Source organism: Pinus tabuliformis, chromosome 5_2 (assembly GCF_031772625.1).
Source record: "Pinus tabuliformis cultivar Carrire ecotype Pingquan chromosome 5_2, CPIR1, whole genome shotgun sequence".
Lineage (NCBI taxonomy): Eukaryota > Viridiplantae > Streptophyta > Pinopsida > Pinales > Pinaceae > Pinus > Pinus tabuliformis.
Window position 1 is genome coordinate 937,656,354 of NC_142306.1, and position 27,397 is coordinate 937,683,750.

General features: G+C 38.8%; 1 protein-coding gene across 1 annotated transcript in view; it reads right to left on the bottom strand.

Moving 5' to 3' along the window:
• The window catches only part of LOC149162352 (uncharacterized), a 187,476-nt gene that overhangs the window by 116,341 nt on the left and 43,738 nt on the right, over positions 1-27,397 (bottom strand). The window contains exons 6-9 of the mRNA XM_089437229.1: positions 22,917-23,139; positions 6,857-6,964; positions 6,682-6,751; positions 6,239-6,363 (exon numbers count right to left, since the gene is read on the bottom strand). Of these exons, the coding sequence (XP_089293355.1) occupies positions 6,239-6,363; positions 6,682-6,751; positions 6,857-6,964; positions 22,917-23,139 (526 nt within the window). The remainder of the gene's footprint in view (positions 1-6,238; positions 6,364-6,681; positions 6,752-6,856; positions 6,965-22,916; positions 23,140-27,397) is intronic.

Genomic DNA, 27,397 nt, shown 5'->3' on the forward strand with positions numbered 1-27,397 from the left:
ACTCCTTGTCCCCATTCGTCATAGCCATCATCATTTCCTTCATACCTCTCGTCATATCCACAAGAATTTTGTCCCTACCCGCACGACCACGCTGCCATTCGGCCCGTTTTTTTGGATAGAAGACCCTGCCCGACCACGCTAACAATGTTGCCCCCTGTCATCTGCTGCAACCTTCCCTGTTGGTCATTCCACATTCCTATTTATGTCCATTTCGTATTCCATCCCTCTGTCTGCCATTGTCCATGTTTGCCTCGGCAATTGGTATCAGAATGGGTGGACAGACCTTCCGGTTGGAAATTTACTGTGCGGACACCACACTATTCAAAAATGTGTCGTCCCCACTGTCAAACGACGTGGCCCCTCCTGGAAGGTCAACATGAAGGGTTGTCGTCAGTTTATGCGGTCTTGGTATATACAGAGGATACATCGTGACTGCTCCTGTAGGTTCAAGACATTTACGCTTTGCGTTATTACACAATATGGAGTGACTATAGTGAAGGTCCTATTGCGTTGTTGTTGTTGGCTTCTGCATCGGGCACCGTTGATGAAACCGCTGAATAACCCGAAAAAAAAACGTGACAGTCAGACGTTGACCACATAACTATAGTCATAGCACTTAATACGTTAAGTTTAATTGATACGTCCGGACAGTATAGACAAGAACCTTACGTTTAAAATTATGTTCCAAACTAAATTTAATTAATTAAAATGATTTAATTAATTAAATTTAATAAATAAATAAAATATTATTAAAATATATATATATAGATATATGAAAAAAAAAATATTAAAAAAAGGGTTTGAAAATAAAAGTAAAGAGAGTTACAAAAAAAAATCCAAGGGAATAGTACTAAGAAGCTACCTGACAAATCAATGACCAAGTTGTATACATCGACAGCGACTAAGTGAAGAAAACCCCAGTATTAAAACTTTGAGGACAAAGCTTTCGGAGGGATAGGCTATGTTATGAATATAATTCATAACAATTAGCTAAATAAAATAAATATTAATATTAAATAATTAAATATTATATAGGTTAATTAGTCATTAAAATAAGTGAAAAGGCATGTCTAAAAGGCATGCCCATTCACGAAAGGTCACCTGCTGAGGTATAAAAGCAGGGTCCTTATTGTACATTCAAATCATCTCATACATTTTATATATATTAATAAATAATTATTTTAAATACCTGTGTGTGTTTTTAACAATTAAGTTTACCAGCTATCAAGTTTTCATGCTTCAGCATAAGTTTTTATGCTACATACTGACTCCAACAGGGAGTGCGTAGGCTAGCCCAGCAGCAACGCAGAGGAGAGAGGAGGTCATTCGAATTTTTCGATTGGCAAAGATGGTAGCCAGTGGGTTGAGAGATCAGGATCGATTGGATGGTGCATCCAAATATGTGATCTGGAAGGCGAGAATGTCATGCCTTCTGGATTAACATTTTCTCAAGATCAACGTCAACAGTGTGGCAGTTGAGCCCGCAAATCCAGATCCGCTCAAAAAGTACAAGGGAGAGATGGCGAAGGCTAAGCGAATGATCCTCGACGGAGTGAAGGATCATGTAGTATGTCACATCTCAAGCAAAGGGACTGCCAAGGAGATGTGGGATGCCTTGTCCACACTATATCAGGGATCTTCCGAGCAGCAGAAGATGTACTTGGAGCAGAAGATGAGATCCACGCAGATGCAGAAAGGGGAACGCATTGATCTGTTCCTTGCAAAGTTTTAGGAGACCTGTGACGAGTTGGCAGCTGTGGGATCAACACCTCAACCTACTGAGATGGTGAAGCTGGCTCTAAATTCAGTCTCAGAAGAATGGAAAGTGTTTGTCCAAAGCATCTTGGGCAGAGAAAGATTGCTAGATTGGAAGGGATGTGGGCCGCTCTTCAGCAGGAAGAGATGAGGAGAGACTTAGTCAAGTGCAAACTTGACAGTAGCAGCAGCAGCAATGGGACAAAGCCCAAGGAGGAGGATGATAATGCAGCCCTCGCATCTAAGGGGCAGCAGGAGCTGCGAAAGAAGAAGAAATATATTTCGAAGATCAAGTGCTTCTGGTGTGGTGAACTTGGTCACTACACTACACAGTGTCCTCTCAAGAAGAAAGACAGGGACGAGAAACATGATCCAAAAGTTGCATCCGCGCAGATCGAGGTGGAGGAGTTTGCCATGATTGCTCAGAGGTGGGGTGATATAGAACTGTAGTTCGAAATAACTGCGGATGGGCAGGATCCTTGAGGAGTCCACCTCTTGGATCAATACCTTGCTACGAGAGCCCAAATTAGAAGTAGCAGGGTGGACCAATGTCAATTGGTGCAGAGGAGTGTCGGAGTGACAGTTGCAGTGGCTAGGAGTGCCAGAGACTAAGCAGCGCAGAGCTAGAGTTGGCACAGAGCAGAGTCAACAACAACGCAGAGATTTCAGAGGGTCAGCGCAGAGACTAGCAGCAGTCAAAACTCCAGCAACAAATGCATCATGTTGAACACCAGTTCAGTTATATTGGATGCTTTTCCGTTGCTAATGCAATAGCAACAGCATTTGGAGGAGGTTGTAGCGCAGATGCAATGGCAGTGCCAGCAGTAGCACAGATGCAGAATTTGAGAGGGGGTTGCAGTACAAATGCAGCATTTGCGCAGTAGTTGGTGGGCAGAGATGTCATACATCATCAGCGTAGAGGGAGATGTTACAGAGAAGGGTGATGCTTCAGCACCTTGCATTACTAGAGCACATTCCTCACTAATAGGGAGTGTTTATTTATGGTAACATCGGATGTGCTCTAAGCCTCAAAATTTGCAGGGAGGCTTGGACACATGTATTCCACAGTACCCAGAAATCATTTTGGGAAATTTCACCCAGAGACTGTTTTATTAAAATAATTAATTATTTTTAATGGCTACCTAAATCTAAACTTAGGAAATTAAAATAATTATAGGGTATTAATCAAACTGTGGGTGAAACTTCTAGAAGAAGACAAGGATCAAGCCAAAATGATCTGAGCCATTGATTATGATCTAATCTCGGTCGTTGGTTCTCAACAGAAGGATTATAAGAAGAAACTTGATGGGAATTTGGAAAACACATCGAGTGGAGATCCGGAGATCGAATTTCTGAAGCACAGCAGTTGCCGAGAAGAGAATTCGAAGTGATATTTTGCAATGAGGGGCAAGGATAGTTTCGGTTGGAGATTTCCCCTGATCCGGGAATACTCAACAGAGGAGGTAGAGAGAGATCCGAGAGAGGCAACGCAAAGGCTAAGCTGGCCAACATAGTGTAAAAATTTCTGTTTTCCCACCCCGGTTTTCAGTTTCTCCTTATTTCTCCCATGTAGTTAAATGCCCATTCCCATAACCATACATTTAACAGACTGAAAAAAAAAAATATTGCTGAAAACACAAATTCTGGAAATTTTTCAGAATGCTGGAAATTGCAGAATTAAAAATCAGCAATTAAAAACAGCCATTAAAACACATTAAAACACTGATATTTTTGGTCAACTTGACCCTGGAAAAACCCCCTACAACTCTTGGGGAAAACCAGTTTGAGAGCTCTTCTTTATTTCTGAAAATTGTCTTTTTACAGTGAGAATTATTCAGCAAAAAATCAGCAAGCAAATTTACAACTTATCTCATTTCCCGTGCCTCACAGCAATCTGGAAATTACAGCAAACAAGACAGCAATAAATGCTGTACGACCTCCGTTTTGTGTGCAGAAAAATCAGCAAACTGCTCCTCGATGTTTGTGCAAAAATCTGCCTTTCACTATGTGCTGAATCAGCTGTACAAATCTGCTCAACTGCTGCCTTGGAATGTGTGCCAAGCTGTTGTCTCCTTCTCCTTCCTGCTCAGAAATCTCTCTTGCTCTCTTGCTCTCCTTCTCCCAATCTGCTCATGAAAGAATGAATGACCTTTTCCTCCTTTTCCTCTTTTAATATAACTCCAAGTGACTTTTGGGTGATCTCTAAATCCAATGGCTGAAATAGATTTAGATCAATGGTTGAGATTAAATGCTCATTTAAATCTCACTTTCTATTTTTTAATTCACCCCACTTTAATAAAGACCCACTTAGTCATTTATTTCCAAAGTCACTTTTCCTTTCTAATTTTTCATTGACTTTATAAAAGTCACTTTAAAATTAGACTTAATAACTTTATCACTTAAAGTCACTTTTAAATTAGATTTAACTTTATAAAATTATAAAGTCACTTTAGGAGAAAAATTAAATTCTTTTGGACACTTTTCCCTAGGCCAAAGATCAAAGCCTAAGGGAACCACCTGTCCTCCGGTACCAAATTTCAACACATAGGCTAACGCAGAGCCTTGAGATGGTCTGTAGTTTTGCTAGAGGAATCAAATTTTGAAGCCGGAAGCTCAGGTGTGAGACCGGGAGGTGGAAATCGAAATTCCTGGGAGGCAATTCGATCAGCAAAGGGAGTGACGTGGTGACGTTGGGCTGACGCAGTGACTATGCAGAGGCAGAAAGGGGGTAAGCCATTCTATGGTTGGATCAGTTGGGATCACTTGTGATAGTGTGAGGTACTTCTCACTATTCTTTTGTCAGTGATATTCTCTGTACTAGATAGCCAGCAAGGCATCTAGAGATTGTATCCAAAAACTGCTGCTTAATAATACAAACCCTCAATTGTTGCATTGGTTTTCCCACATTGGGTTTTTCGAGGGACATTTGTCAAAAAATAACTGTGTAGATATGTGTGATGATTATTTCTCTCCTGTGTTGTATTTAGTTTCCATAGTTTTTATTTGTGTAGGTTGTAGTGTATTTAATTCGATATTTGTCGTAGCACACAAGTAGTAAATTGTTTAATCGAATTAACAATTAGGAGAGTTAACGTCAGTTGTTGCAGTAGGAATCAGGTAACCGATTTCTCACAATGTACACATTAAGACAACTCATAGTTGGGCATAGGTCAGAATGGATGGTATATGGGATTGTGCTTGTGGGCACAAGTGATAATAGTGGTATTTATTGTGACAGTGATATAACCAAAACAGAGATAGTACAACAGTGATGAGCGAAATATTGTGGCTATGAGTTTGATGCACAACTAATAGGGTTTGTAAACAAATATGTATAACAAGCAGTATTGGACCCATTTGTTGAAGTTAGGGTTTGACCTTTTAAGTAGAGAAAAGTTGGTATTGACCTTGTATTGTAGATTTGACATTGTTTGGAATTGTTGATCAGTGCTAGGGTTTCACAAGTATAACATTATAGAGACCAAATTGGTTATAGATTGTTGAGCAGAGTTATTGTTATTGTTGAGCATTGTTATTGGACTATGTGAGCAGAAGATATGTGTTAGGGATTAAAGTATTATATGTTTGATGACAGGATGATGTAACTTGAACAAAAGTGAACTGACCTTTATGAAGCTTTGGTTTGATATTTTGTGCAAAAGTGGATTTGATTGTATTCCAGTTGTTTTGTATTGTATTTGAGCACAAGTGGATCCAGACTGAAAATTATGAAATGTGGTTTGCTTGCTGAATAGGGTGGCAGGGTGGTGTAAGGCAGGGGAGTGGAATCTCCTTTAGGTCGAAGCCTAAAAACACTTCAGGATGGCAGGGTGGTACTAGGGCAGGTTGGAGCATGTGCAGGGCGTTGGAGTATCCTTTTCAGTCGGAGCTGATAAAACTAGCGCGTTGGAGCATCCTTCCAATTGGAGCCAGTAAACCAGGGCATTGGAGTGTCCTATCAGTTGGAGCTGGTAAATCGGAGCATTAGAGCGTCCTTCAAATTGGAGCCTGTAAACCAGGGAGATGGAGCCTCCTTCAATTGATGCTAAGAATCTTGGAAGTTGGAGCTTCCTAATTCATGCAAAAGAAGACCTATATTAAGAAGCGTTCGGTGGTTTTTCTCTCGGAAGGGTTTCCACCTAAAAATATTGTGTACTATCTTGATGTCATGCATTGTTGAATGGAGTTGTTTATAGTTCATGTGATGTGATATTGATTTATGTTTGATCTAATGCTAGTGTGAATTTAATGCTCTAAAGATTAAAAAATATTAATTAACTAATTGAAGGAAATAGCGATTCCACCCCTCTCAGTATCTCCAACAAATACTTCATTTTTAGCAATCTCATTATATGTAATAGTATTTCTAGCAATCTCAAGTTGTGAACCACATACCATACTCCTATGATTTCATCCCTAATAGAAAATACGTTAATTTATCCTTCATTCAGAAAACATTATACAGAATCTCAAATAAAGCTACCTGCAAGAGTGTTATGAACACTTCCGGAATCATCTTTATAGCTTCAAACAATGATCGCGAGCTGAAAAGGGTACGTAAGACAATGCAGCATAACGTTGCACAATGTATATCTTGAGGGTTTGTTCCTGAATTAAGAAATATTGCATTCGTTCAGCATAGGTACATGTAGCATTATAAGCTGAGCCAATACATCCACCAAGCACATTATCATTCTCCTCTTACAAAATGATGTGCCAAGAAATATAGCTAGCATATTTTATGAAATTCTTGTGAATTAGTTATGCAATGAAAATATTCTCAAACATCTTTCAGTTGAGTAATGTTGCACATCATATGCAGAATAAAGAACCCAGTCGAATAGCTAGCAATAATGAACATCTCCATAAAATCTGTTTTGCTAGATGGAAACAACTTAGAAAGAGATGGAAAGGTGAAACACTCACGCATACAACGTTGCAAGGTATCAGCAATAGCCTTGATGATTCTAACATCATTACATTGAGAGTCCCCAACCTGTGGCATGAGTAAGCTAAGTTCATCATATGTAATAAGCAATCCCTAAACCGTTTAAAATATAAAAATTAAAACATTGTCATATAAAGCGGAAAATTTACTTACATGAATATTGCAGGCATACTCTCTAAGGACTTCACGTAGAACTTTGGGATCTTGGGAACTACTGAAGAGAGCCAGCAATTGGTTTGTGTAAAATGTTTCACACTCATTCTGGAACAACAATTAATCCGATTAGCTAGGAAGCAGATATAATTCTTCTACTAATTGCATATCAAAAGAAACAAGAGATATTGCTGACTATTTGAATAGTCCAAAAGTAATCACAGAGACTCTAGAGTTAATGTGAGGAAGCAAATGATGATGAAAACAGTATTGTAGGAGTAAAGACAAATAACTGGAAGCCAGAATAGGACTAAACGCAACTCAAATAAAAAACGATGCTAAAAAACTGCAAACAAAGTTTTTTTCTTTATATATACAAAAAATACAGAAATTCACTTCTATCAAAAAAAGTTGTATATATATAAGGAGTAAAGACAAATAACTGCAGCTCAAACAGAAAAGGATGCACAAAAACATTTGCAAACCATGACTCTCTTTGTATATACCAAAGAATTAAGAAATTCACTTCTATAAAATATATTATTATTATTATTATTATTAGATTGATAGATAGAATGGCCAAGGCGCTAGCTCAACTCGTTGTCACTAATGTTGTTGGGCATTTGTCTAGTTCCATGCTGGCAGCGACCTGGATGGAATGCCCCTAGGTGAGGCACATTATTCTACACTGACAAGAAGCATCCCATGGGTTTCACTGTGAGATTTTCCTTGAAAATATATAAATGGAGAAACACTAGGGGTTAACTCAACTAGTTGCCACCAAAGTTCTTGGGCTTTTATCTAATGCTATGCCTCCAAGTACCTGGTTCAATCCCTCGTTTAAGCATACTAGTCTATGTTGACGGGTTTACTAGGGATGCCATTTATTAGCACTTGAAACAGTCCAATAACAAGGTAACTACGAATTGGATCACTGTCATGTCAACTCGGTTCCTCTATCCCTCACACTAGTGCATGATAGGAACCCTTTCAATATATACAAATTGCTCGGGGTTCTTGTTCCTTTTATTATTGTCTTTCCTACGTCAAGTTCACAGACCACACATTCAGGCACTTCTTAATCAATCTGTGATATAAATATAACATCAATTTGCAAAGAGCAGTCTCAGATCTGCAAAAAGCAGCTTCTGAACATTAAATTTCTGCATATTATATAAGCAAACAGCATGCTAAAGTACAGATTTACACACAAAATAATATCTTAAACCATGTTTTCTGTCCAAGTCTGTGATTTGTAATTTCAAATCTGCAATATCAACCTACATATCTGCAAATATAGGTGAAATAAATGGCATTTCTCTTTTAAAAATGGGCTGATGCACTCACCACTCTCTAGCTGCAAAAAATAATGGAATAATAGGAAGAATCGAGAAATGTAATGATCAATCTACTAAGTGGAATTCCTCAGCCATTATTGAATGAGACTGGAAGCTAACAATAGAAATATTCCCTAAATAGAATGAGAAATTTGAATAAATCTAGCAAAAAATAGAAGATGGAAGATAGAGTAAACCACAAGTAATCTCCCTCAACTAGGGCACTTCAAACCTGCCAAATATATCATTGATGCATGTCAAAGTGCCTCCAACAATAGTCTGCTATCCTTCCTCTGACCTCTCAGAATTTAGGCACATGCATGTGTAAAATTTCAACTCAACTTCATCTTGGACTAGGGTCCTGTTATGTCCTGGGAGGTACCCTATTTATTTTCAAGACAACACCAATGTAAGACCAAAATGATGCAAATCCCAAAACCCTGCAGACCATCCAATGACTATGTATATGGTGTCCCAGGCCTCTCATCGTCAGCCATACACGGTCCCTTTCGTCCCCATTCCCAATTCCATTCGTCCTAGATAGGATTGGAGGCTTGAGATGAATCTATTGGGACACATAGTTTAAGGGAGCCACTGGTTTTTTAGGGGTGATCACACAATTTAGGGCTTGTCCAACCCATGCCTTGAGTGCACCTATCATGGCAATGGTCATAGAGTCTTTATGCATCTCATTTGACCATGGTACAATACAATTTAATTCTCCACATGGCAGTCTCACACTTCACAGCAAAATTCAAATTTCCAGATGCACTTTGTGAATCCCAATTCAAAATGAGCCCTTGTTGAATTTTGGAACTAGGACCATGTGCATTGGCCATGGTACAATACAATTTAATTCTCCACATAACAGTCTCACAGTTCACAGCAACATCCAAATTTCCCGATGCACTTCATGAATCCCAATGCATAGGGTCCTAGGTCCAAAATTCAACAAGGCTCATTTTTTTCAACATGATGCATACTTATCATGTCACATTGAGTTTTTCGTAAAAAGAGGATCATTCATGCAAAAATTAGTCTCCAAAGGGGGATGTGGGCGTAGTAATGCATGAGCAAACAGTGGCAAAGCTTATTTTGCATGCCATGCATGGAACCTCATATCACACATGCAAACCTCTTGGAGCCCAAAAGTAGCAAAATGTTGGAGTTCTAAGACCCATGCAAGCAAAAAAGACAATTTCCAACTCACATGTGGTAATAGTGAAGGTGGCCCAGAGGTAACACCCTAGGTCAAAGGAGGTCAAATAATGGCACGTTGGAATCACCACGATGTGGTCCACCTTGCACAAGAAAAGTGCCTTCGTCATCATGCAAGGCATTCTCCCCTCAAGCCAATTCGTAGACTAGTCAACACACACTCAAGCTCACACATGGGAATCAAGAAACGAATCAAACTAGCCATTGCGAGCTTCTAAGGTAGTCATTGGGCTACTATTCATTTCATCTAGCTCAATTAAGGTCAAATCAAGCCACACATGGGAATATTAGGCCACAACGTTGCCTCTTCAAGTCGAGCCCACTTGTTAGACACCTAATTCATTAGGGTTAGGGTGAAGAATACAAACCATCATTGGGACTCCAAGACACCTCTTGGAAGATGAAACCAAGGATCATTAAACAACGTATTTTTGTGTATCATACGAATAAGAAATGTATCTCACAATTATCTAAATCTATCTTCCATTCTCGTGAGTCTAACAATAGTATTAGAGTGAGTGCCCTCTTGTACCTACTTTATTGTGTGAGAACCATGGGTTTGTGGCCTTCCTTGACCTATGTGCTCCTCCTTCCACAACTTGGATGATCTTCATGGAATCTTGGCAAGCTCTCTCCCCTTTGTGGTAATGTCTATTCTTTCATCTTCAAAATGATTGAGTTGTAGAACCCTCATTGCTCTCTATCTTTCGCACTTTCTATAACTCACACACATTCTCCATCCTAGCTTTGCATGCTATTTCCTTGTGTATTCTCAATCCCTAGCATATGAATTTGTGGTTCAAAACTATTTCGAACATTTGCATGTAAGAGGGTTTGTTTGCAGAGATCAAAGTGATAAGCAGGGGAAACGCTCATGTTGGAGTTGCATTGACTTCTCTCTTCACTATGTCAATATTTTGTTGAACAATGTGTGACACCTTTTCCATTAACCCAAATTTTGTAATGTAATTAAAAACATATAAAGTTAGGGTGCCAACATTGATGCTATCAAACTCTATTATATGATGTAATGTTTGTTTTTATTAATAAAAAAGCTAGAGCTTAAGAAAGGGGACAACCAACAGATGTTGATGCCTTGGGGAGGGGGCAAACTTGACTTAAAAGGAAAAATATACCTTGGGTGAATATTTCCCTTTGATGTGATGGTTAGCCTTCATAAGAAGTTGAAAGGTTGGGAAGATAAGGGGTCAAGGTGTGATTATAAAAATGAGGAGGGGAGCAATCAAGGGGTTATTCTTCTTAATTATTAAGCTTCTAGTTATTCTCTCTTCTATTATTCTCTCATACATCTCTCTCTCACTCAGAAATTCGAATTGGCGTGACAATTGGTGATAGTTTGTGTCACAACAAATGTGTTGCAGCACTCTTTCTTTGTACTAGATGGCTTTGAGGGCTCGGAATTCTCCTGGTTGTGTGTGGCACATAGAACGCCGAAGAAAAGATGGTCGAGAGACTGCAGAGATTAGAGAAGGACTCCCTTGTGTTGTCCTTGCAAGCCTACATGGTCAATTTGTGAATGTGAGTCTGGTCAAAAACAGAAACGTTGATCATTGAGTTTTCCTATGCGTGTGTGAAGGATAATGGCTTTTGCTTTTGGTGTTAAAACCTAATCTGAATCTCAGTGTGTGAAATACCCCTGAGCTAAGTTCTCCTCAAGTCATTATGATCAGAATGGGAGTGGCCAGTTGTGAGAAAAATTGCAACACGGTTGAGCCTATGGTGGGGTGGAACGTGGCTCACTTTATTTCAGTTTCTATTATTTTGCTAGTTGCAATAGATAAATATTTATTTGTGTTAATGATATTTCTAGCATATATGGTTTAGTATCATGCATGATTATTTGAAGTTGTTATAATATTTCACTATAGCATTTTACATGTATTAAATTTTGTACCAACACCCGTTGAAGAAGATAGGCTTCCTAAATTCCTCTTTAAACAAGTCAAGTTGACATTTATGTTATAACTTTTCATCTAGGTCCAGAAGCTCAAACGTGGATGTTATGAATATAATTCATAACAAGTAAATAAATAAAATAAATGTAAATATTAAATAAACAAATATTGATTATGTTAAATAGTCATTAAGTTAAGTGAAAAGGCATGTCTAAAAGACATGCCCAATCATGAAAGGACACCTGCTTAGGTATATATATATGCAGGTTCTCATTTTAACATCAGCACTTGTACATTTTTATATATTAATAAATTATTATTACAAATACCTCTTGTGTATTTTTACATTCAAGCCTACAAGCTATCAGTTTTGATACTTCAGTGGTATCGAAGCCATGGCGCACAATATAATCATGCAAGTCTTTGAATGTTGCTCACCGCACAATATGCCATTACATTCATGTCCTAAAGTCATGGAGTAGTCGAGTAAAATTCAAGAAGTATTTCAACGATTAGAAAAATCATGTGTAGAAATTAAAGCATGTCTAAAAGAAATCAATAATAAGGAAGACGATAGCGACAGTGAAGAAACAGAACAAGGTGAAGTAGGAGAAGAATATTTTGATCAGAATGATGATAATGTTGAAGATGAGGGCGTTGCAGAAAATAATCAAGATGGTGATCCCAATGGAAATGATAGAGATGAAATTCCAAGATTAGGAGCAACTGTTAAAGAACATGTTGTAGACACTTAGATAGGGGTTGGTATGCCAGACAAAATCCAAGACACGCCAAGAAGCATCTTAAAGAATTCTGACACAAGTAGTGGTAAGAAGGTACCCAAAGACAAGCTAAATATTGTGGTTAAGAAGGATATGGGTGATAACAATAAAGGACATATGAGTCAATGTCAAAATCCAGAAGCTTCTATAGAATATCAACATACACCGTTGAAGCCTTATTTTCTGATTATGCAAAGAGGAAACACAACCAGGAAACCTATTACAACTTTAAGACATAAATTGTATCTTAAGGAGAGCATTGGTGATATAACCACAATAGCAGAACCTAAAGACATGACTGAGGCAGTGACTTCAATGCAACTTTCATTAGAGAGGCATAGTCTATCTGGAGAAAATGTAAACAACAATCATTTGCCAACAATCTTGTTCCACATAGAAGATAATGCCCCTCTTGTTCCTTCCCTGAGAGTTGAACTCTATTAGCATCAATGTTCTCAAGAAAGAACCCATGTCCCCATTTCTAGCCATGACCAAAGAGACTGAGTATGGGAAATATTCAGAGATGCATTGATGAAGCCAGGCCATCCATCCACATTTGCACTTCAAGCATTGCAGGAGGTTGTGGGTCCTAAGAACCAGACCGTGCTCACCCAAGATGAAAATCAGTTGCTAGAAAATGGCTTGAGGGCTTCGTTGCGAGAGCTAGTGACCTTTGCAGTTGAGGCTAGAGAACCCACAATGCACCATCAGGAATCAATTGCAGATCAAGATGCAGAAAACAATTGTGGGCTTATCTCCAAGCTTCTTGATATTGTGCTTTATCTTTTTACCAAATGGGTCATGTAGAAGGAGGCCTCATATTCCAGTTACTTGAAGATTTGACTGAGATGTCAACAATCAGAGACTGCAAAGAAGTTTTTGGGTACATTGAAAGCAAGCAGGAAGTTCTTGGAAAGGCAAAACTCCTTGGGAGAGGGAAGCTTGTCATGCTCAGGACATGCAATCAACTCCTTCGTCTTCTATCCAAGACATTTTGGAGTTTACAAGAATACTTTTGCAACCCTACTCCAATGATTCACAGTCCTCCTATGTGGCAAAGCTTCACACGGTTTCACGAGCTTTTTATGTTTTTTTTAAAGTTCGAATTGTTATGTGAGGAACTATGCTCTCTGAATACTCCCAACATGCCCGTTGATGCTTCCTAGACGCTTACTTAAAATTTTAAGATTACCATGAAATGACTCAAGATGTTTGAGAGTGGTTCCAACCTCATTAGACTTCATATGGAGAAAATAGACTTTCATATCCCATTCAAAATTCAGCAGTCTTAACAGTGTTCAGGGTCAATGGGATTGTGGCATTTCATTGGATTATATCATGTATGAGGGCATGTGATTGGCATTTAATCAAGAGCACCGAGCCCTATATGTACTCAAGTGTTGGTGTTGTTGATTGTTGAACTCGTTTTCCATGGCCTTAGCAAAAATGTACCCTTCACTCAAGTCAAAATCATTGATCAGGCATGTTAAGCTTTCTCTACCATAATATAAGGCTTGGATTAGGCCATTTGATCAAAATTTGTAATGCCCCTTCCTAATTATTCTCCCTATGGTGAGAAAAACAATTTTGTCAATTTTGTCATTTTTGGCTTAATGCAAATTTTGGTGACGAAACTTAGGAAAAGTGGGGTCGATGTACATTTTAGTGGAATGTGGGGGCCACTCACCCACAAATAATACGCAACCCTTGAAGGTAGTTCGATTTTCCTAAGTGGGGGTCGAAATTAAAGATGGGACACACATGAGATTCAAGTGAGCAAGCATAAGTAGGAGGAGCAACATTTGGGGCCTTTTGATAATTTGAGAATTCATTGTTGCTTTGGTTGTTCTGTTGAAATACAACGTGCTGCTTAGCACAAGAGCTTCCCAAGGAGCGAAGCTCACCCTTTCTTTGTTGGACCTTGAGTGCCACCCTAGGAAGGTCTTCCTTTTCATTTGGAGACATAGAGTGATTCATCCCACAGAGATTTACGCTGCCTTGGTTCAACAGGGATGCGGTAGAGGAAGCCACGTTGTCTTGGTGGAGCAGAGGTGTCGGGAATTGGGTGAGAAGTGTTGCATGAATAATCCTTGTCCCATTTCCAGCAAAGAGGAGTGAATTTGCAATAGGAGAAGGAGCCTAACACTCAGGTCAAAATTTTGGGCTCAAGGGACTGCGTCATCCCCTACAGGACTGTGTAGTCTTTGGTGTGGGTTGTTTAGAGGGAGCCTTGTCCGGAGGATTGAGGAGTTGGGTGGTTGGGATTTTGTTGGGAGGCTTAGTTGGAGGGATTTCCTAGCATTTTGGGAGCAAGAAACAGCAGTTCCAGCTACATGTGCAGATTTATGGTTTGGTGGAGGGCCAAGCTCTAGGAGGCCAAAATTGGAGGGTCAAAACTAAGGAAAACCCTTTCTGGGTTTTTCTGGGTTTTTGGCAAGTAGTACACTCCTAATTTTACAGAATTTTCTACCTAGTTTTGAGGGGGTAAACCAGGGCCTGGAGTCAGCCAGCAATGCAGAAGCATAGGGCCAACATAGTTTTCTGGAGAGCAGCACTTCTACAACAGTTGGACATTTTTGTATTGATCACCTGAGGCTTGTAGCTTGCCTTTGTTCAAGCCCAAGTGCACTTCTTCCATCTTCTATCATACTCCAACCATTATATTTAATGAAAATTGGCCAGTTTGGTGCTTGAGGAGAAATTTTTGTTACATGTGTATTTGTTGAACAAATTTTTGTTTTGAAATTATTGCATGTCTTTGTTATCACTGCAAATTTTCCATTAGGAATATTACAAAATTGGGCAATGTTGACTAATATACCTAGAGAACCGTAGTAGAGACAAAGTCTAAACAAGAGAAGAGGAATCTAGATTCTAGATGGTTGATGTTGGAATAATTAATCATTGATGTACAATGGATGTCATATCTATCTTGATTTATGTAAAAATATGAATGTTTTCATGCCTTCCACAACTAATTTGGTATTTTGGATGTTTTTTAATATAAATGCAAAAAATATATATAAATATATATATGGTAGACATTTCGCTTCCTAAATTTTCGGAAAATGACGCTTTCGCGGATCCACTTCCAAAAAACGTCACCGCTTCGTGCAACATTGCTTAAAACCCTTTAAGCCTCAGGCTCAAGAAAATCAAAGATACTCCAATCCAAAATCCATGATGATCAAATGACTCCAACTTCCCTTTATTTATAGATTTCCCCATGGTGGCTTCTCTTCCTTAATCAAATGTGAGGGGTTCATGTGCAACCCCCAATTTGAGTTTTTTCCCCAACTACCCCAAAATTTACCTAATGTTGCCCCAAACATTGGATAATTGCTTTTTCCCCTTTATCAAAGACTATAGCCTACGGGGTTGGATAGGTTAATTCGTCCTCTTGTGGGAAATTAATCAATTGAAGACATTACATATACGCTCTCATCACATCATGAACATTATTCGGAGAGGGACATTTAGATTCCAGTACATGCCGATAGAGGAGTAGACAACAGACATTTTGACCAAGACTTTGCCAAGAGGTAGGTTTGTTTACCTCAGAGACAGGTTGGTTGTAGTGCAAAACACCTTCCTTTCTAAGAGAGAGTGTTGATTGGAGTAGCAAACCAAGCGTTTTGCTTGCCTAGGTGCCAAGGCTAGCAGAGGGACCCACAAGACAGCGACTTAACAGAATATTAATTTATTTAACTTTTTACTAAAGTTGAACTTAGGAAAAATTAAAATTCTAAAGTCAACATGTGATTTAATCTCAACCCTTCATCCGAATTTAATCTCAGCCATTAAGAGTGATGGTGGGATCTAGGTCGAATTATACGAGAAAATAGGGCGTAGAAGTGGCAATTCAATTTGGTATAGGCAGTGTGTTTTATCTCAGCAAGAGAAAAACTAGGGTTTTAGGAATCAGCAAGAGATTAATGACCAAGAGGGAGAGAAAAAGAGGGTCAAACAACCTCTAAGTCAGCACAACTTCTGCGTGGTCGTACAGTGTGCAAAGGAAAAGTGTATTGCGCATTCGTACAAGTTCGACAGTGCACAGAGAGGCCATACACTAGCACAGGTGCACAAGGGTCGATTCGATTTTACTTCGTTCAATTGTAGAGAGGATTTTTTTGTAAAAGGGAAGTGCTCCCTTGTTGTAAAAATTCTAAATATTATTATGTTGCTGAAGCTAATAGAAAACATGCACAGTTGTAGGTTTTCCAAAGAGTTGGGGTTTCTTGGGTATATCTTGTGTCTTGTGTGTTAAATGTGTTTTTTCATCAACTCTATTTATTTTTGTTGTGCATGCTATGTTAGAAAACTCAGTGTATTTGTAATTTAAGTTTCTAGAACAACAGTTATTTGTATTTCAGGTGGCATGCTTAGAAAATTACAAATCAGTTACCAAGTTTTAAGGGAAACTAACATGGTATCAGATTTTAGTCACCTATTGAAGACCAAACACATTTTAATCTTCAGGAGTAGGTTTTGCGCTCAGAGGGAGTGAGTTCACCAGTTCGACTTGGCCACTAAGGTTTTTGGACAATGAGAATTGGCAATATGGCATATCAAGGTCTCAAATATAAGGATACGTTGGACAATGTGTCCAACTTCTGCTCATGGCATGAGAGGATTGGCATGGTGCTGGAGGACCAAAGGGTGTGGGAGTTTGTGGATAATGTCCCAACCGCCCCTACTGACCCTCAGCAGTTGGATCAACATAACAAAAGAGATGCCAAGGTGAGGAGAATCATCTTGGAAGGAGTCAAAGCCCACATCATCCCTCACTTGACCAAGAAAAAGTCAGCCAAAGCTACGTGGATGGCCATTATTGGCCTCTATCAAGGTTTAAGCGAGGCTAGAAAGCTAGAGATCAAATATGAAGAGATTTTCCCTAGCTAGTAAAGGGGGCAAGCTGAAGGGCAAGAAGAACAATGGTGGTGGTGAGCCAAGCTCCAAGGGTGAAAAGAAGAAGAAATATCTCAACAAGATCAAGTGTTTTTCATGCCACCAGTTTGGGCACTATGCTACTAAGTGCCCTAACCAGAAGAAAGGGTCCAAGAAGGACCAAGTAGCAACCTCTACAGAGATAGACGAGTTCTCTTCTCATTTTGAGAATGAGTTCTCACTTATTTCTTGCATGGCAAGCTCAGTGGCTACCAATTTATGGTACGTAGACGGCGGTGCGTCCTGTCATATGATCAAGAACAAGAACTACTTCAACAAGCTAACAAAGAAGGACATACAATTCCATATTGAGATGGGAGGTGACAAGAACTATTACACCAAGGGCACTAGTACAATTAGATTTGAGAGGGAGTTGTGAGACCCTATGTTTCTCAAAGATGTCCTTTATGTTCTAGGGCTCAAGAAGAGCATCATTTTAGTTTCAGCATTGGAGGATAAGGGTTATGAGCTAAGTTATCGGAAACTCCTGAAGAATATTCCGAAAACGCGGATCCCCGTTTCTGATACATAAACGAATACAATTCTTGTCCGAAACGCCGTAAAAACGTTTTTGTGTCGTTTCAAAATATCAGAAACTTTATATTTGGAATTGGATACGTTTCCAAGGGATTTAAATTTTTTTGGATCCGTTTTTGGATTTCGGGAAACGGATCCACGAAAATTGCGATCAGAATCCACCCTTAAAATGTTAAAAAGCTTGAAAATTTGTATAGCCATAAATAAATAATAAAAATGAAGAAATCAGATTTGCAAATAAACTCACTACAAACAGAGTCTCGTAAAGTCTTTTCTAAATCTTTAGAAACAACGACACTCCATATATTTATCTAGGATTCTTACTAAGAAAAAGATAGATGTTCAAAAATGCAAATAAAAGGGTTTGATGAATGTCTTCGTAAAAATATTTATTTGAGCAATTAATTTTCATTTTGGTTAAGGTTTTGTTATTTGTCATTGATTTTGCTCTTGATTTCATAAATCCCTCTAATATAATAAATCTTCTTTAGCCAATCTTGTGCCTACATATAGTCATGAGACCAAGCTGACATTGAGAAGATTGAAATGTTCAAATAGGTCTTGATGGAATATCCCAATGATCCCATGGGCCTTTTAATTGTCATGCAAGGAAGATAGATATCATCTGCCATGCATGACACGTTCTTGGAAGGAGTTGGACCCGAAAGCACAAAGGTTGTATCATTTCTGATTACATTATTAATGATGATGATAATATGTTGAATGTTATAATAATCACTAATGACGATGACGATGTTTATGCTGAATTGATGATGATGATTTGTTTGTGACATGTGTTGAATTCATGACGATGACTACAATTAGACAAAGCAAACAACCACAGAGGTACACTGGGTATATGGAACTTATGACAGAGTTATTGAATGTCAAGACTTCTAGCTACCAGGAGCAGTCACACAACCATTGTAGACAGATGCCATGGTGGAGGGGTATGCCTCCATCATGAAAAATGATGTCTGAGAGGTGGTACCGAGGCCTAAGGGAAAATTCGTGGCAGCTCTTGCTAGGTCTACAAGATCAAGCATGGGGTTAATGGGAGCATCAAGAAATACAAGGCAATATTTGTTGCCAAGGGATTCTCACAAGTAGAGAGCATTGATTATGATGAGACATTTGCCCCCATGGCTAGATATTTGTCTATCAAGACCATTATAGCCACTGCAACTCACATAGGGGGGAAGATCCACCAAATGGACGTTAAAACAACATTCCTCAATGGGGCTATTGAGGAGGATATTCATATTGAGCAGCTAGAGGGGTTTGAGTTTTGTGACAGGAAGACTCATGTATGCAAACTCAAAAGAGGCTTATATGGGATCAAACAAGCTCCATGGGCATGGTTTGCTCGTATTGCAGTTATCTTTAGGGATTGTGCTTCAGAAAGAGTGAAGTGAACCCCAACCTTTACTACATTTTTGTTGGAGATGAGCTGCTCATTCTAGTGTCGTATGTGGACAATTTGATTTTGATAGGCATATATACGCTCATCCAAGAGTGCAAGAGAGATCTTGCAAGCGAGTTTGAGACGAAGGATATGTGGTTGATGCAATATTTCCTTGTATTGGAGGTTTGCAGGGAATCTTCTTGTGACAAGGAAAGTACGCCTTGAAGATTTTGAGGAGATTCCACATGCATGATTGCATGCCCATGACCATGCCTCTAATCAAAAACTGAAGGAAGGTGGACACATCCAAATCAGAGCTAGTAGGCCTCACGCTTTACAGGCAGTTGATTGGGTCATTAATGTATTTGGTGAACACACAGCCAGCTGCCAGACATATGTTTTGCAGTTAACTCTTTGAGTCAGTTCATGGTCGAGGCTACCAAGGTGCATTGGGTTGTTGCCAAGCACATATTGAGGTATCTCAAGGGGACAATAGAGTATGGATTGTGGTATAGACAAGTTGATGGGGTGAGGCTTGAGGGCTTCACTGATGCAGATTGGGCAAGGAGTTCCACAGACAGGAAGAGCACATCGAGTTGCACATCCAATGTTGGATGAGCAGCAGTTTCCTAGTTTCGCTGGAAGCAGAGATCAGTTGCATTGAGCTCAGCAGAGGCCAAGTATATGGCTGCTAGCCTGGCAGCATGCGGAGCTATCTGGTTGAGAAAGTTGCTCATAGGCTTGTTTGGACAGGAGCTAGAGCCCATCATGATCCACTATGACAATTAGAGTTGCATCAAGCTCTTTGAGAATCCAGTGTTTCACGATCGCTCAAAGCACATCAAGATACACTATCATCACATTAAGGACATTGTTCAGAGAGGTACAATTAGACTCCATACATAACGACAGAGGAGTAGACAGCAAACACTCTAACCAAGGCTTTAACAAGGGGGATGGATAGAGCGGGGGATGGATAGAGCGAGAGCAGAGAGATAGTGAGTGGATTTGCATTTTTTGAGACAGAGGTATTTATCTGTGTAATCTGGCCTAAGGCCGAGACTCTGTTATGTGTTTATTGTGAATAAATCAGTGTTGCGTGCATATTAATATAAACAGCCTGTGGAGGCCTCAAATGCTTATTTTTCTCTCTGTAATTGGATGATATTGATGCTGCCTTGTGTTCTTCATAGTTTATCATAGGAATATTGTGTTAAAGGTTCGATTGGCGAGTTCATTCCATTGGTTTGGTTCTGTGAGTGGAAAACCCAAAATACACCAAGTATTGGGCACAAAACACAGTCGGATAGTGAATCTAGACTTTAAATTATTATAGGAGGAAAGTTTTAACGCTATCGGGTCCGTAGAACCCACATAGCATCACCCCCAGTGTATTTACTTGTCGTATCACTGAATGCCATTTACACAGAGAAATCAAGCTAAACACTTAACGGATTCAAGGAAGCGGACTAGAAATTTTATGCACGGGAGCTTTGGGTCCTATCGGGTCCGACAATAGATCGCATCGCGTAGTCAGATCGGCGCACGTCAAAGGCTTGCCCCAAGCCCAGTGTTTTACAACCAGGCCGAGTCAACTCGGAAACGGCCGGGTCAAACCGAGCCATTAAAAAAATTTGCGACCAGGCCAGCAAACCGGCTCGGTTGACCGAGTCAACTATGACTCGGCCTAGTCATCCAATGACCAGGCCGAGTCATAGTTGACTCGGTCAACCAGGCCGAGTCCGTATTGACCAGGCCGAGTCAATGAAAACCGGCTGGGCAGGCATAAAAGACATAAAAAAATTCATTTTTTTGGTATTTTTCAAATGTTCAATGGAGTTTAAGGATTCCAAACTGTTTAATGCAGTTTAAGTCACATATGTTTTAATATGGAATCGAAATCTGCCATATATCTATTATCACTGTTGACTATTCAAGTGTGAAGGGGGCTGAGTTTTGCTGTATGTGTTTCCTCATTCCACAATTATTTCAGATCGTGTCCATTGTTGGAGTGACATGGTTATGCACTGATTTTCTGAGCTGAAGAGTGAAAGGGCTGATATAACTATCATTGTTGAAGATACCAGTGGTCAATCCCTTTGAAATAAGCCCAGGTTCTTCATATCTGTTTAATGTACAGATCTTATTACAGCTAGTAAATCTGATATCTAGATTCTATATATCAGTCTAGACTCTATATATAAGGTTTCGTCCAAATTACAATTGAAATGTCAAACGATGCCCTGGATGAGGGCCTACTCTTGCACTCAACAGAATACCTAAGAGACTCAAAGTTACAAAACAAATTAATGCAAAAAGGACCTAAACAGTACTATGTTGCTGGTTATAAGGCCTAAAATCTGCAGTTAATATAACTTTTCCTCAAGCCCTACTACACATGTCCGAGCCCTAAACACTTTACTTGAGTCTTGACTCTTCAGTGCAAATGATTATCCACAGTCAAGCATAAGTCGTGTAGTTCATTGTTAGTGGATGTCGAGTTCTTTGGAGCAGGTCTGTAATAAAATTCTGGGTGTGCAATTGAAAAGGAATCCCAACCGAATCACAAGGGAAAAAGGAAGAGAACAGATCTTAAGGATAAAAATTTAAAATAACCCTAGACTCAAGGTAAAACAACACCAACGGATCAAAAATACAATAAAGTTCTGAAATTATACTCAAAGAATTACCCAAACAAATTCCATTGGAAATTTGGAACACACAAAGGAATACAAATTGAAACCCTTACCTTGACACCTAGAGCTACTGTATATTTTTTTCACTGTTCTGATGATGATGATCCAGACTCCAGAGATTGGTCGAGATGATCTTGGCTCCTCTGGCAGTAGCTACTAGCCAGTAGTAGTGTAGCTGCTAGCAGTGCTGCAGTAGTACTAGTATTGGAGTCTGGTCACCATCACAGTTTACTTTTGTTGTAGAGGCCATTTCTAGCCTCCTTGGTTATTTGTATTTTGTTTTGAGTCTTTGATCATGTATGACAGTTGACTATGTATTGCCATTGGGTACCATTTTGATATAATGGATTGGTTCATGAGCCTACTTTGATCATATGTTGTCTTCCATCTATATTATAATGTTGTGTGTTTGGACTTTGGAAACATGAATGAAAATTTTTAAAATTATGTTTAAAATATTTAAAATTATGTTTTTTTATAAAAAAAATAAATATTTAATGTATTTTTTACAACGACCGAGTCATCGAAATCGACTAGGCCGAGTCATTACCGAGTCGGAGTCGGAGTCGGAGTCGATCCTCGGCCGAGTCGGAGTCCGAGTCGGAGTCGTAAAACACTGCCCAAGCCTTTTCGATGCGCGATTGCCGACACATATATCGCATCGGCATGTATGAAATGGAGCGGTAGAGAGTTAAGCGGGTTATTGTAATCGCCGATAGCGATTAGCGATATCGCATCAAACCTCCACCAAGGGATAGCACCGATAGTTGTGACCATTGGAACCTCCGATCGTCGATACTATGATTCAATCTGAGCCGCCCGATCAGCCAGATCTAGATCTGCGGCATAACATATATATTTGTTTAAAAAGTGGGAAAAAGCGTTGTTTTGGTATTTTTTAATGGTAATTCATTTCTGAAAGGGAAAACACATTGTTTAAGGGTTTCCAAAGGCAGTTTTGGCTCCGATAGGTAAAAGGCCTATATTTTGTGGGAAAGGGTGTAAAGCGGGGTGATTGTTGGGTTTTATAGATCCAACTGTGGGTTTTTATTGAACCACTGTTCCGGCTGCGTCAGTATAGATAACCCATTATAGATAATTATCCACTCCATTACACTACTAACTATAGACAGCAGTGCATCAGAATTCACACAATAAATTCAATACATTTCACATAACAATACCACGCATTAACAACTATAGTGACAGACATCCATCATACCTGATAAACAAAATGAGGCCTGTCAGCAAATGTTCCCGATAAAAATGGTTCCTGATGGATGCTGAAGTGAGAATATCTTCCTGTATCCATTAAAACAGCCATACTAGCAATGAAGCTATCCATCTCCTTCACAAAATACTGGGTTGGTCGCCAAAATCTGAATTCAACGATGACTTCATTGGAGTTTTTCCCATGCACCACAAGGCCCGTGACATCATCCAAGCTACAGGCACGAGAAGAGTAGAATCAGTAGCTCTGAATGTAAAAAAATCTTGAGATTCAATGTTCTTTCTTAAGTCTATTTGTTTGATGAGACAGCTCTATATTAGAAAACGCTCTCTGGAATTATAAATATTATACAGTATAAAGCAATATATATGTTTATTTATTCTAAGCTTATAAATATCCTACAGTATAAAGCAATATATATGTTTATTTATTCTAAACTTATAAATATCCTACAGTATAAAGCAATATATATGTTTTTTTATTCTAGACAAGATATATGTTCACTGTTCCATCCAGCAAAGATTTATTTAAACTCTGCTAAGAACAACTTGCAAAATTGGAATAGGTGCACCAATGTCGTAGTGGTTTGTAACATGTGCTCCTCACTGCTCTGTGGATCCTGCGGGTTAACAAACAACTTCCCAATAGTGTAATACGAGATACATGCATTAAAAGACCTGTGATCATTGAGAACAATGATCAATACCATGAACTAGGTTCCTTGTTACTTTTGCAAGTGCTATAATAGCCAAATCCTTAAATTATTCATTTTACTATAGTCAAACTCAAGATCTTCCTTCATCATACACCCCACAATAGCATTGAACATTATCATAGTTTTTCTACTACATTGCTTGCTCAAACACCTGAAGAGGCACTGCCGCACTGTTTCTTATCATGAACAACTAAATAAGAATGAAATCCTAATGGTGCCCATACATTACTGACAGGAAATATATATATATATATGGGTGTGTGTGTTTACTATAGCTTCTTGTATTTTGTCCTTCAGAAGTTCACTACTATTTATAGAGTCAAAAGTGTCAAAAGTGGTATATATATATATACACACACCATGGCTTCTTGTATTTGTCATTCAGAAGATCACTACTATTTAGAGAGTCAAAAGTTTCCCTTAAAGGATGAACACAGTTAAATTCAGCAGCCCAACAATGTGAAACAACTCGCATGCAACTTCATATAACAATGCAGACTCGAAGCTTGATGCAAGGAGGATGCCATATCCTACACAGAGTTTCAAGGTAATTGGCTGTGTCTCAGAGACAAACTTATCACATTCACAAGATGTAAAAAACTTACATATTCGATGTATTGAGTTCTTAAACAACCATCATTAAGACCATAAACTAGGTTCCTATTTCGTCTGTGTGAGCAACAACAGCCCAATCTCTAATTTATTCATCTTGCATTAGTCAACTCCCACAAAACAAAACCAAGTATGACATTATCAGGCTGCATCATACAGACCACATTAACAACTTTATCATAATATCTGTATATCCTCCACTCAAATATCTGAAGCGGTACCGTTTCCATCAACAACTATATATAAGAAAGAAATCCTATCCATGGCAGTGCCAATATGAAAAAAGTTGAAAACCCACCAAAAGTAAGTTGGGCGGGCAAACTACCCAGGTGGTTGGGGTTTTGGACCCACAATTGTGGGTTTGGAACCTAATTTAACTGATTTTATATTCTAATTATTTGTTAAATGGTTGAGTTGGCAAAAGCCTAAAGGACCAAGAGTTCCCTCAATAACTTAATGTACTAGATACACATTGTGAAGGATAACAGTGGAGTGAAAGAGCCATAGTGAGGGCCGAGTTCTGTTCACGGGGGTCAAGATCTGCCCAAGAGAAGCTGCAAGTGCATGAAAACAAGTCTGTCCAAGATGCCGAGCTGTGGATCTGTCAAGGAGTTAGACGAGTTCTGTCTAGAGTAATTTTTGACTAGTCTGAAGTGTGGAACCCTAGCAAGGGCAGTATGTGGGTTGGAGAAAGGTGGTCGAGGCCCTGTTCTGTTAGGCCGAGGCCTGTTTGTGGCCTAGTAAGCCCAACCGCAGGTCTATCCTGTGGTTTCTAGGGCAGCCGCACAGAAATAAAGGGCAAGTCGCAGGCGTTTTAGCCCTAGGAGTAGGGCATAGTGCAGGACAAAGCTAGCTGTAGCAGATCAAGGGAAGAATAGGGGTAGGATCGAGTTAACCAGGGCTGAAAGAGGGCTGGATCAAAAGGAAAGGGCTGAAGTAGCAGCCGCAGGAGGGTTGAACAGATAGGCCGTGGAGTTTTGGGCCAACTGAAGGCTGGCCGTAGGTAAACAGGGAAGGCAGGAAGCCTTAAGGAATAGGTCGAGGCCTGATTAGTGTGAACTCAGCCCAAAAGAAGTAAGGCACCTCCCTATAGTCAATACAAGGTCAAGCGACAACCTTGGACATCAAATCAATATGAAGATGTGTGCTCACTGGTAGTGTTTTATCTGGGAAGGTGAATAATACAACCAGCATAGTTTCATACTTATATCTGGGAAGGTGAATATAGATTCATTATAAGTATGGATTTAATACAAGTGGAGAGGATCAAATTTCTTCATGTTTAAATTTTTTAACGAGTGTAAAATATAAAATTTTTAACGAGTGTAAAATACAATGTGTTATTTTTCATTGTTTAAATTGTATTTTTGAATGTTAAATAAAAAATTTAACCATAAAATCCTAATTTTTTTTCTATATATAGACTTATATGAAGTTGATATCGACATAAATTTGTTAGCATAGATCTTCAAATAGTTTATTGAAAATTTTGGTTGAGATATTTTGGAAAAGTATTAAATTTAAACATCTCATTCACACATTTTTTTACTTCTAATTATTTCACAGCGTATTCATTTTTTTTATAATTAATAATTATAGCCAACATTATTTTCCTATTTAGACCAAAAAAATTTATTTTAATGTTATTGTAAAGAGGCACAGATAGACAAACAAATATACACATCCCCTTATACTGGGTTGTAGAATAAATTTCTCAGCTCAATAATAAAGTGCCTCAAATGTGAAAACCCATCAATTAAGTTAAGGTGCTCACATACTAAGCCACCCATGTTAAACAATAGTGTGAAGCAGATGACATACATCAAAAAAGTGATCAAGAATTCATCAAAGAGATTAAACATCCTCCAACCAAGTTCTAATAATGTCTTCAAGTGATGATTAACACATAAGAGAAGGGAGCAATGTGAGATGTCCCCTCCTAACTAATCAAATAATGAAACCCTTACCACGACTCTAAACTAGTGATTTCCAAGCTGACAACATACAATCTCAAGATATCACAATGTTGAATACAAAGCAATTGAAATACTCCCAATGCCTATGGACATAAACCAATAACACACACCTAACCATCGAGCGATTAGTGAGTAGAACCACAAGGGTGACATCAAGAAAAGTGTGTAGATACATAAAATATCTCTAAATCAAAACAATCATAAGTCTAGAACATCTGCAGATATCTACCACAAATGGTAAGGAACACAAAATCATACATCATAATGGGTAATAAGGTGGACTAATGTTGTATACAGTAAACAGAAGTAGAGTCTGGAAATTCAACTTAACACATGGGGTATGCTATGTGCTATTCAAGGTTTCAAGTCATTTTTGTTCAAATGATGATGTAATCTTTAGATACAACCATGGCTGGCCTCAATTTATAATTACTATATTATATATTAGTGTGCCTCAGTTTATAATCACTATATTAAGTATTAGTGTGCTTCTGGTAACTACTTAAAGTTAAAACCAACTTAATTAACACTCATTTATTATGTTCCTAAGTTGGTTATGACCAACATAGTCATCATGTGAGCCCATAACCCTCTTAGAAAGAGCACCCAACCTCTTGAATTGTTTATAAATACACACTCAAGACTCATTTGTAATAACATCTTGAGTTATTCCTCTTATACACCCTCAAGACTCAATTGTAATAACATGTTGAGTTATTCCACTTATACAAGTTGCGCATTCTTTTAGACTACGAGCACGACTCAATTGTAATAACATGTTGAGTTATTCCACTTATACAAGTTGCGCATTCTTTTAGACTACGAGCACTATATTTAGCATTCACTTTCTTTAACAGTGATCTATTGTTCAACTATCCATTGTTGAACATACCAATATAGGTTTCATGCTCTCTATAATAACGTCCCAACACCTTCTCCACCAATCCTAGCTGTTTGTCAAACTTCTCTAGAATTTGATCATGCTTACAATGATGGCTTCAAAATTCTATGGTCTCACTACTCCATGAACCATATTCCTTGCTCTTATTGTCATTAAAATTAGTTTTTGTCCTCTTATACAAGTAGCTCATTCTTTTAGACTACGAGCCAATGTTACTTGGGAGCGGGAGCGGGAGCGGGAGCGGGGAGCGGGAGCGACCATTTTCAGA